The sequence below is a fragment of the Nesoenas mayeri genome (assembly GCF_963082525.1).
Source record: "Nesoenas mayeri genome assembly, chromosome: 9".
Lineage (NCBI taxonomy): Eukaryota > Metazoa > Chordata > Aves > Columbiformes > Columbidae > Nesoenas > Nesoenas mayeri.
The window spans coordinates 22,571,667-22,583,820 of NC_137557.1; the positions used below are offsets into that span (position 1 = coordinate 22,571,667).

The following is a 12,154-nucleotide window of genomic DNA, read 5'->3' on the forward strand; positions in this document are numbered from 1 at the left end:
GGTCAGATTTTCTATTGGTATTTACCAGAGGCAACAAAGATAAACCGATACGTGAGAGATGAGATGAGATTAATGGCCTTCAGGACTGTAAACACAACAGGCAACAGATAATACACAAATCTCGATCAAATCAATGTTTTCACATTCTTTAGTAGTCCCCCACAGTGATCTGCTTTCACTGGTTCAGAAAAAAATATATATTAAAAATTAAATAACACTTAAGTGTCCATCACGAAGATTTCTATTTTGTTGTAAACAATTTTCTGCCATTTGCATTGATCTAGTCCAACGTGAGGCCAGAGGGTTCTAGACGACTTATTGGTACTGTAAATAATTTTTCAGAGACAGAGGCAAAGGTAGAACTTCTATGTCATGCAGGCGGTCTCTGCCAAGAGCAAAACGAATTGATCTTCGGCACAAGTCCATTAAAGGCAGGGGTTCCGCTGAAAAAACACAAGAAAATCAAGAGTTAATTTTTCAGCAGCTCCATTAACAGGCAATGTTTTATTTATTAACATAGATTCTGTATTGTATTAAACAGTCATAAAGATAGTAATGGTATTGTGAAAAACTGACAGCCATGAGGTAATTAAGATAATCAATAAAAGCAAGACAGAATTCTACACATTTCACCCACAAGTGGCTGCAAAGTTTCAGACTGAGCTTCCTTATCTGAAAGGCTTAAAATAATCCAAACCCCCTCGTCAGGCTTGCCAAGTTGCAGCATAACAAGTTATTACATTTCCAGATTTCTAACAAGACAAAGAGCTTCCAGTCTGTTTGTAACACAACATTTGTCATGTCATGTTAACACGAACTACACTGGCAACTTCTGACCTTTACATACCAGTTCCTTCTGCGTCTTAGGAACTGGAAATGGTACTTAGGGTAACCAAACTTCTCACCAAATACCGCTTTTCCTGCAACACTCTCTTAGTCTTTCTTTCTAGGAAGTTCACAGGAAGCAAAAAACTAAACAAAACACCCTCAAAAATCTAGAGGAAACTTAACCTTTTCCTTCATGAATAAATTAGGGGAGGAGGATTCCGCTGACGAGAAGGCAGGGTGTGTGTTCTCATACGTATATACACAAACATCCCCAAAATATACAAACAATGTCTGTCGATGCTCTTAATTTAACTCTATTAATTTAAACTAAGTATCAGTCAGAAACACCTGGCTGATAGCACTTAAGGCTGGAGACACAAACACAGTGATCTGCAGCATCTCAAACCATTGCAGCCCCGTATCCCATCCTGGCCTGCAAGACTCGCACAGAATTTCAGGAACATCATAAAATTTCCATCTAATAGTAACATGAACGACCTCTGTGACTGGAGAGTCTGCAATGGAAATCTTTTTGCAGCAGGAACTGGAATAAAGCTGTAAAGACTTCAACCAGTTACAGCTATCTTCAACCAGATGGATTTGTTTGCACATGTTGGTTGAAAAGGGTAAGAGCCTAAAAGACCACGGGAAACTCTTTCTCTCTCTGTGATAAAACAGTGGTGGCCTTTCAAACCTTACTAGTGCTTCCAAATGGAGAGAAAAAAAAAGAGTCATATGCCTCTGTCGTAGTGATAACCTTTTATAAACCTGACAGATTACTTACAAGTGCTGAACCTTGTACGGCATTCAGTGGTTTTATCAAGAGCTCTTTTATGTGCCACATGCAGCATTAGACAAACTATGCTAATCTACCAATCCTTTAGCTGATAGTATTTTAAAACCTACCTGAAAAAAAAATCATTACAAAGCACAAAACATTTGATTTAAGGATTGGTTTTATAGGCTATAATTGTCTGCTCTGGTGACACACCACTTACTTAATGGATTTTCCACCATTTATCCTGGCATCACATTTGATTTGTATAGACCACAGTTCACTATGGTGTTTCCCAAAAGTGCCTGGGGAAAAAGCTTAGAAAGCATTCTGTTGTATTCTGAAAGACTAAAAAGCTTATTTAACTTTATAACCACTTCAGTGACTTGGATATGGAGCCTATCTGCTTAGAAATTCCACTTCATCTAAAATTTTGGCTATTAAAAGATTAAAATATAAGAGCCCTCACATTCCAGTAATAAAGTAACGTTTTCTACACATCAGTGATCTCAGTTTTTATTTTTACACACCAGAATTATGAACATTGAATGAACACTATGAACATTATGAATCTTAAGGGATGAAGCTGTAAAATTCATTAGCTGGGATTAATAAGTAGGAGCAAAAATAGCTGAGGAGTTCCAGGACACAGAATACAGCACATCTCACAAGCCTTACACCATAAACAACAACTTTCTAAGTATCTTCCCAGAATCTCTAAAGTCTCATTAAGAAGATGCAAAATAAAAACTAATAGTGTTTAAAGCCATTGCCTGACCATGTGGTCTCTTTTTTCCTAGACAAAGGAATATGTAAAATGTAGCCATCTGTGCAGCCAAGCACAGAGCTAATCCTAAACTTCAAAACACAATTTAAGGAAAGGTTAAAATATTTTTCAGGCTTGAAACCCTAAATTGATGTCTCCTGTCTCACTTCTACAGGGAATTTTCAAATGCTACAGAAAATGCCCCCAGGTGTTTGCAACAGCTGCTAAATTACACATACTGAAGTGTGGGTTTGCAACTTAAAAATGGAACTATACCCTTTTTATTCTCCTTTCTATCCAACAGCAGTTCAACAAAACAGAATAAAATCAGAATAGGTTTGTCCTACAATACTAAATAAAAGTTACATTTTCTGGGGTGCTGGCTGTTAAGAACTTGAGGAAAAATTGTAACAACAGCGTTCTAAGTCAAAAATTTTTGCGGCTGTGAATAGTCCTAAATGATCTAAAATGAAATTCAGAAGAACAAATGATCTCAGTTTTCAAAATAGTTTACAGTATAAATGTAAAGCTGCTTAAAATTACAGACCAACAATTTCTGGGCAGTCTAACTCAACAGAACCATTATTAAACATTTGGTATGTATCGCAGTGCAAGCAACCTCCCATCCATCACATCTCACATTTTTACTATGTATTTTACAAAGGAGGACCACTTGGAAAAAAGTGGTTTAACAACCACGAGTAAGTTTCTGAAAGTGTGCGAGTTCCAGCGGGAGGGAAGAGGCAGCAGAGTCCTGTGTAAGGGCTGTGGGGGCTCTGGTCCTGCGGGGGCTCAGCTCTGCGCGGGCGCACCTCAGCACCCTGCCCTCCGGCTGAGAGCGCGGGCTCTGCCAGGCACCCTGCCCGCCTCGCCAGACACATGCGACTGGTCATTTCAGAGATGCTTTAACATTCCCCAGATGCCAATAGCTGGTGTCCAGCCTGGCTGCCAAGCCCAGGCTCTGCCATGTCCCCAGGGCAGCTCTGGTGATCCGCCAGCTGTGGGGCTTTTTCCCTGTGCCAGGGGAGAGGGAGTTGCTCATCATCTGCTGTAACAGCTGAACTGTCTCTTTCACACACATGCAAACACCAAAGCTCCTTCAGGTTTCCAGGGAAACTCAGTGAGAAATAAAAGTATCGCAAGTAACACAGTCTTTACAGAGAAAAGTTCAACCAACCTGAGAATATATTACTATTGCACCCCACCTAAAACACACACAGAGACTTAACGTATCCAAAACACTCGACGGCACATTCAAATGTTCAAAACAGTATTTCCAAAATGGTATTTCTATTTGAGATCATACAAATAGTGCTGAGAAGAGAATATTCTAACAATGCAAGAGATGGAAAGATGAATATTCTGAAGCCACGTGGTTAGCTGTAAGTTTGGCTACCGGCAAAGTCTTTCTTTCACAACACTAAATGTTTGCCTTTGAAAAATATTTAAGTTCATGGATATTAACTGATTGTCAGAACATCTCACTACTTGATGTACCTAATATGCATTACAAGTGATGTATTTTTAGAATAACCCACAATGGAACTGGAATATTCAAGCCTCCCAGAAGAATATGAGCCAGCCCCTTTGCTGAAGTCCTGTGAAATCCAGTAATGCTCTTGCCATTAGAAAAAGGAGGTATGAATTGCTGAGCTGGAATGCAAAATTCTAAAGAAAACATGACTCACAAGAATGGTTCTTTGTATTAAATTCCCAACCAGGCTAAGACATTCAAAGCGAGACGCTCCTGGGTGAGGGCACCAGCCCCGCACAGGAAACCAGCGCTTCCTCCCGGCTGCGGCAGAGCTCGCAGCGCGCACCGCGGCCGGCTGGGCAGCACACGCTCTGAGCCCGACACCTTCCTCCATGTAATTTAAGGAATCGCCTTCTCCTTTAAAGTTTAGTATGAAACCTTGTCACATTACAGAAAACTACTTTTCAGGAGAAAAGAAACCAAAACACACAGTTAAAAAAATTATACTGCTTCATTTATGTGTCAGAGTTTAATTCCGGCATCTCCCAATTTTGTACCGGTAGTTTACAAGAAGGCCCGTTAAAAACAAACAAACCAACCACGAACAGACTTTTGCTTTTCTGCTTCCACTCTTTGTCGGGAAGGCTCCCACAGGTGCCAGCACAGGGGCTGTGGCAAACTGCCTTTTCCAGCACTGCAGCTCCATGCACAACACCTGAGCGGCCGGAAGCTGCGGGTGAGGCCACCAGCAGCTGCTCCTCTCACACAAGCCGCGTAGGAAATAGCTTAAATAACTATTTAACATCAGAGCTAATAGCTTAAAAATAGCTTAAATAGCTATCCAATTAATTAAACAAAAACAGCTATTAGCAGCTATTAATAACATAAAATAGCTGTGTTTATATATCTAGATATACTCGTTCTAATGGTATCACTCATGGTTTAAGGACAAAGGCAAAGAGATGTTTATAAGCAGAAACAACTATGTTCTTGTGAGCTTTTCTCCAATAAATATGTATCTGTGATAGCAATTTGCACATCATTACCAGCGTAAAAGTTCAATTAGTTTTGGCAACCTGTAGTTATTTAACAGTCTGGCACTCCAACAAGACTGCCTCAGCTTTGTAAACAGGCTTTTATAGTTAAGATACTAAAGTCATTTAGCAGCCAATAACACTACATGTTATTAACTGCAATCTTACATAAGTCGCATACAAAAGAGCAGCTTTTAGCACACAACAGCTATTTGCCAAATGACAATACTCATTTATTAAAGAAATTTTTAAAGCTCTAACAGCACATAATGAGCACAGCTTTCACTAATCTATGAAGAACATATTTTTATCACATTTTATAAAATCAAGAGTTCCCTCGGGAAAAAAAATATCAAAGCAAGATTAAAGCTGGTTGAGAAGCAAAGGAAGTTTTTGTAAGAATCATCATCACCGTTTCTTTTCTAATTATTTTATAGGCCTACCTAAGACACCAAGTTATCTTATATTTTTGGCCTTCGACTTACTAAAAAGCACTTATATTCAGTGATTTGTGTTACTGTTTCCAACTGCTGTAATGCAGCTTTAAACTCAGATTTAAAGAAAAAATAATAGTGTTCCGAGACAGAGATGCAAGTGCACATCATTAAATAAGCAGATGACATTCCACAGCCAGAACTTTGCTGCGCTGCCAATGGTGCCAGCAGCAGCAGAACCTTCCTTGTGGCAGAGGAGCGAGGAGAAGCAGCATCGCCCCAGGAACGGCAGGGAAAGGAACCTCTTGCATGAGTAACACACGCCTGGCGCAGAGAGGGCTCTGGGCAGCCAGGGCAATGCACCATGCCCCTGTTCATGTCCCCGTTGGGCATGTGGTTTTCTACACACCTTACGTACTTGGTGGCTATTGCCTGGTTCCCCTCTCTACCCACCCCTCCTTGCCACCAGTAAGTCAGCATCACACAGGTTCCTGCCCTGCACTTCTTTTCACCACTCAATTTTGATCTCGTACTTTGCCAACACCGGTGATGATGAGCGCTGTTAGAGGGCTGATGGCCCAATACAGGGGATCCAATACAGACAAGAGATGATGTTCTACACTGTCCCTGTTCTGGTGGGACATTCATGACTCAGGCAGGAAGGGAAAGCTCTCCCCAGACCTTGTCACCACTCTGCTACCCAACCCTGCCTGTTCCGATGGACAATCCTCTGTGTGCCCCCTCCGTGGGGAACACTTGAGTGCCCACCACACTCCACACTGCAGCACTTCATTAATCCTTTGTCTTGAAATTTCCCTCTTCCTCCAGGTATTAAAACACCTGCTAAGGGTGGCCTAAGAGTTGCCATTAGATTGATTTAAGGTATACAGAAATTTGTAACTACCATTTAATTATGACATACAATAAACATACAAATATTTGTAACCCAGGAGTTTTCCTTTCAACCTTTCTGCCAAAGATTAATTATTGTTTTAACTTTACACAGTACAGGCCAAACTCTTTCTCCCACATAATAAGGTACATAAATACAGCCCCTGTGACATATTTATGGCTTCCCTGATGCAACTGACGGAAAATTTGAGTCGTGTTCCTTAAATGGCACAATCTAGGGAAAGGAAATTGCAAATAATATATTAAAGAACACAGGCTATGACCAGTAATAAAAAATGCTAATAAATCTCTTAATAGCAATGAAAATTCAGTCAAAGGATAACAAGACAAAAGAAACCACTTATCTGGTTTTCCCACAGATGTCTTTAAGCTCAGCAGCCTAGCCCAGCAAACCATACAGGTGAAGCAACTTAGAACACCACATTTTAATTAAGGCTCAGGCGATCCACAGGAATCACCACTCTCACAAATCCTGCAATTCGAAAGGGGAACATGGTGGTTTCTCAGAAGAGCGTTGCCATTTTTCCGCTGACTCCCATGTTTATTTACCCAAGAGTGCCAGGCTCCAGCAGACTAGTACCTAGCTTAGGCTGGGGCTTTGCCGAAGTCTGGTGCTACAAAGCTCCGACCTTTGTAGGGGATGGTGTTAGGCAGGCACAGCACCCGCTCGGCCTCCCTCAGCCCCTGCGGCACCCCCTCCCGCCCAGGCGGCTTCTCCATGCAGCTGGAAGCCATCACGCTCGCTGCTTCAAAAGCCGAGCGAGTGGCAGATGGTGGGATTTTCCTGTTATCGGTCAAGGCTGATAAACAGCCGCTGTCTCCAGCAGTTGTCTACCAGGACAAATAAAGCTTTATGCAGCATCACATCAACGCCTTGGTTTTAGCAGACAGGTTGAGGAAGAAAAACACAAAAACAACAAAAGCACCCTCCTGTATCTGAGCTAACCCACATCCCACCAAAATTTGATACTTGAAATCAAGTATGTTAGAGGCAAAAGGAAGGCAAGGAAGCTTGGACAGAGGGAAGAACTCAGGGGTGAACCCCCCTCCTCCTTCTCTGATTGTCTTGTGCTGGGGTGGTGTGAGGAGCGGGGATTTTTACCAACACCTTTGTTTTTACCTGTTAAATACAGTTAAGCACAGTTTAACACTTCAACCAAGTATCATCTAGCAGAATTCAGCTGAAAAAGCAGCAATGAACAAGCAGATATTCTGCAGCATCATTTGTTTTCAGTTAATGCTCTCCAGCTGTGCTTTCTTGAGAGGAAAAGAGCTGAAAAGCAAAACAGCATGAAAACAAACCAAAACCAATCCCAAAAGCCAGTGGCCTCCTGTTAGGGGTTTGATAAAGACTCTGTCATTTGAACACAAGTACGTATCCTTGCAATTTCTTTTTTTGCATTTCAGTATTTGCAGTCTCCAGTGAAGACAACGCAAGACTTAGACAACTGGTCCTGACTCACCAGCACCAGAGCACCTGCCTAAATCCAAAGAATTCCGGGCAGGCTTAAAATTCATTCCTAAAGGTTTCAATTTAGTAGACTTAAGCATATACCTAAACACTTATTTTGAGTCATACTGGTTATAGGACTGTTTTTCCTTGGAAAGTAATTTGTCTCTCCGTACATTTCCAGGCAGGCTGTATATATAGAGTCATATACATATATATCTGTGGTAACCTTCTTTTGAGGGGCTGAAAGTGCTCTACAGTTCAGGGCTCTAGATCAAGTCCATTTAATATGCAGAACAGAAGCAATAGAAAGTCTGACCCAGGCCAAAACTTCAAGCACACTTCACTGTAGCAACTTTCCTGAAAACCACCATTTTTTGAATTGCAACAGCTATTTTAAATGCACATATGCATCATAATTTGATTTCCAGTAACAACAAAACCCCCCTATTTGAAAGCATTTAAAACCACTGTTTTTCCCGTCTACAGATTACTCAAATGTACTGCTCTAATGATTCCGAAGTCGCAAAACAGAGACAGATAATAGTGAACTTCACCAGCAAACATGTGGCTTTTTTAAAAAGGCACAAAGCCATGTAATAAGGCGGGTTTGGTACAGCTCGATCCATTTGCATGCTGCCAGACAGTGAGAGGGAGAACAGTGGCCACTTCCCTTCTGAAAGAGGAAGCGCACATAGGATTTCATTCCCCGTGTGCATCGGGAAAACGCAAACAGGAAGGATGAGCTGGAAAGATTTGCCTTCTGGTCTCGATTTATTTGTTCATCTCCTCCTCTCAAATACTTCCACAAAACACCTCTTATCTTTGGTCTTGAACACAGTATGAAAGTAAATCGAGACATTTATTTCAGTGATGACCTAAATCTTCTTTAGTAGAAAAGACACATGAATACATACTGGTTTAAATTTTTTAAAGTGCTTTATGTTGGAAGATGAACCTAAACTACAACTATTGGCTCCTTAGCTCCTCCCAGCTCAAACCTCTCCAAATTTAACATGTTGGGAATGAGGACTTGGCTTAGATTAATCTCTTATGTATACTTTATAGCTTTTACTCTTAGAAACGCATTTATCACCATTAAATTCAGCTTGTGTGCCAGGCCATAAAGAGGGAAGTTAAAATATATCAAGGTGAGAGAAGATTAAAGTCTGGATGAGAATTTCACTGAGTAGATGCACTGGAGTTCAAAGACAATGTTGTTCTGGGGTATGTACAGATTTATAGGCAAAGTAATAACTGAGAAAGTTGAAGGCAAGTTCAGGTTTCAAGGACAAACCACTGCAGACAATTATTGCAACAGAAGTTCACATGCTGTATGCAATATGCAACATGATGACTGAAATATGGTGAAACAGTTTCTTGTGTTTTATCACTTCATGTAATGTGCTTCAGAAACAGGCAAATAAACCATCCATGCACAGGTACACACCTAATAACAACCTTTATGGCTGTGAACAAGCCTTTATTGTTCTAGGGTGGGGGGAACTGGAAGGAGATTTCAGGATAATCTTTTCCTATCCCTCAGTTCACTGGCACACTTCTGCCTTAATAGTATTACAGCAGATGATGAGATTTCTTGGTGGGAAACCTAACTGTACTGATTAAAATAGTCTAAAATTCAAAATCGTTAAGTTTTCACAGCTGTTCTTAAGCACATTTTTTATTTTGGGTTAAGTTAATCAACTACACCTTTTTTTAGAGAGAGAGAGAGAGAGAATGAGTGAATGAATGAATGAATGAGAGACACATGTAGAAGGAGAAAATGTTAGAGAACCAGGTGGGTACCTGGTTGCCTGGCTGCCCCATCTGCCCTTCTCCCACTGGCCTGTTTTATCTACCTGTTGTATTTTGTATGACATACTCATTGTGTGGGATGATGAACGCTCTGGCATCTTTTCTTGTACTATGCCCAGCATGCTGGAGCCTCACAAGAATTTCTAAATGCTACCATACCACAATAACACATGCTCATGCAAGATTTCCACCTCTTACTATGGATGTATTCTCAGCTGGAACCTATCACAGTAGTTTTCTGTATGAGTGTTTCTTATTATACTAAAGTTATTTACTCTAGTTAACAATTAAATTGATTCAAAGCATCTTCTGCATCACATTGTGCCACATTGCAGCTTTCTCCAAAGTTTCACCATATTGACAGGGCAACAGAACTGATGACTTTCCCACTTGAATTAATACAAATTGTGCTGAGCTGTTTAAGACAATAAATACTTGACTAGATTCCTCATATCATCGTTAGATGACATTTTCTCAACTGCTTCAATTTCAATTACCCAGAGGCTGCAACATATGCAGATTTCCTCAAACCAAGCAAAAAATGGCAGCAGCATGTCATTTAAATTTTAATGCAATTGTATACAAGCTAATGATCTCTAGGGGAGATCCACAGACAACAGACATGACTCATCACTTTGTAACTCAAGTTTTGATATTAATAGAATTACACTAGAATAAATCTGCAGCAACGCAGTTGCAAATAGGCCCAATATAATGCATTTGATCCCATTAGATTAGTGCCATTTATATTTCCAATTTCTTGAAATTGTTTTTTTTTCTTAAGTATTGTAATATTTATCAGCAGAAAATGGGTACTGGAGACAATCAGAATTATTTTCATACTGAATTTTGGTTTCATTCCTGGTACGCAAACACTGCAGATGCTCTCTGAAGACATTTCTAAAGCACTAATTTCAACACGAATGCACCCTTACATCACAGGTAGAACGCACGACGCTGCTTTACTCACCATTGCTTTTCACAGGCTCTTGTTACCATCTTTCAACTCTAGCAAAGCTCTGTCTGAAATTCCACACTGCTATGCCAATGCCTACAATACTCCTGGCACATTGTCTCACAAATGGTCTGGTCATTTTGTGAGAAATAGAGTGTGGAAGGATGATTTCCATGTTATGCATTCCTAGAGCCATTGCATGCAATGTGTGATCGTACCCCGAGCCTCTGAAGCACCAGCATAAAACCCACCGACGGGAAGGTGGGGAGGCCAGGGAGAGTGGTTTGCCACCAGAAGTGACTTTTCCTGTTCCTGATCATGTGAGTGGGATCCAGCATGACAACAAACACTACAGCTCTCAAAGTTCTGGAATTTCACACAGGAATACTAGAATCTAATGGCTAACTCAAGTTTTGCTTGCACTGAATTTCTTCATTTCCAGGACAGCACCACTGGGCAAAACCTTTCTGTGCTTGGTCCTGCTGGATACCCGGACAGCAGGAGCCCTCCCCGAGCTGTCTTCTCTGGCCTGAAGGGCTCAAGTGGGAGGTGGCAGTTGTGGTGGAACCTGGTGCCATGTGCCATCCATCATCCTACTCCTCACCACACTGCGTAAAGCACTTGGAGAACTCGGCCTGCAGCAGCATAGCACTCACTGCCTGCCCTTCCTCCTCCAGCTCACCAGACCCGGCTCACACATTTTCTCTGCACCTGCCAAACCTCTTCCCCTCGATGGCACTCACTTGCTGTTCCCATGAATTCTGACACAAAGGAGAGGACAGCAAAAAGTGACGGGGTGGCTTACCCCAGCCCTCTCCTCCTCACACACCTCCCAGCTTCACCCTTGGTCCTTCTGTCCTCGTGCTTCACGTTGTCCACTCGCAGGTGTGTGACCATCTGCATGGACAGTGATGTGAAACAAGATGAGAACACCAAGGACGGCTGAACAACCGAGCAGTGTGGCTGTGCCCTGGGAGGAACTATAAAACACCACGAAGGGTCAGGGCTTATTGCTTCTTACTGATTCATTATCAAATACGTTTTGTCCATAAACAGCCTTTTCCTGCTCCCCCCCCCAGCTGCCAGCTGGCTGATGCAGTTGCACAGGTGTAAATGAAAGCATCATTTGGCCTGCAAAAAAGCTATTATGAACACAGATTTATCTAGATTTTCAGATCCTAAAGTCAATCTGTAAGGCTGGCAATTAAAAAATTGCCTCTGGGAACAACAAAGAAAAGCTGAGCAATTCGCTCACCTCTTTAATGTACTTACACACCTTATTTCTGTAGGAAAAGGAATCCCATTAACCCACCAATACGGCTGACTTCAAATAAACTAGAATGATAGAAACTGAATATGCACTAAAACCCCTATAACAATTTCTATGTGTTTATGTTTTCAGATTCCTGAGGAGATTCAGGTAGTAGCCTGAGGCATTCAGCACGCTATATAAGTTTGTGTATATACATGTATATTTATAAACCACATACACACACAGGCACAAGAACATAAAAAGGTATGAATATGAGGGAAACACTTGAACCACCCTCTCCCTACATACATACTTTACTTATTTAGTCTAGTGGCAGAAACACACCATAGAGTTTGGTGACACAAACCAGCTATTGCTATTTTATTTTAGATTTCAACAAAGGGAAATAGACAAAAGAGATGAAGTTATGAGCTGGAATTAATATTATTCTACTTATGT

At 41.2% G+C, this 12,154-nt stretch overlaps 1 protein-coding gene across 1 annotated transcript in view; it reads right to left on the reverse strand.

The window, feature by feature from the left end:
- Window positions 1–315: 315 nt before the first annotated feature.
- The window catches only part of SPSB4 (splA/ryanodine receptor domain and SOCS box containing 4), a gene marked incomplete at both ends in the record, with an annotated part of 58,918 nt that continues 47,079 nt past the window's right edge, over window positions 316–12,154 (reverse strand). Inside the window, one exon of the mRNA XM_080349722.1 lies at window positions 316–443. Within this exon, the coding sequence (XP_080205848.1) occupies window positions 316–443 (128 nt within the window). The remainder of the gene's footprint in view (window positions 444–12,154) is intronic.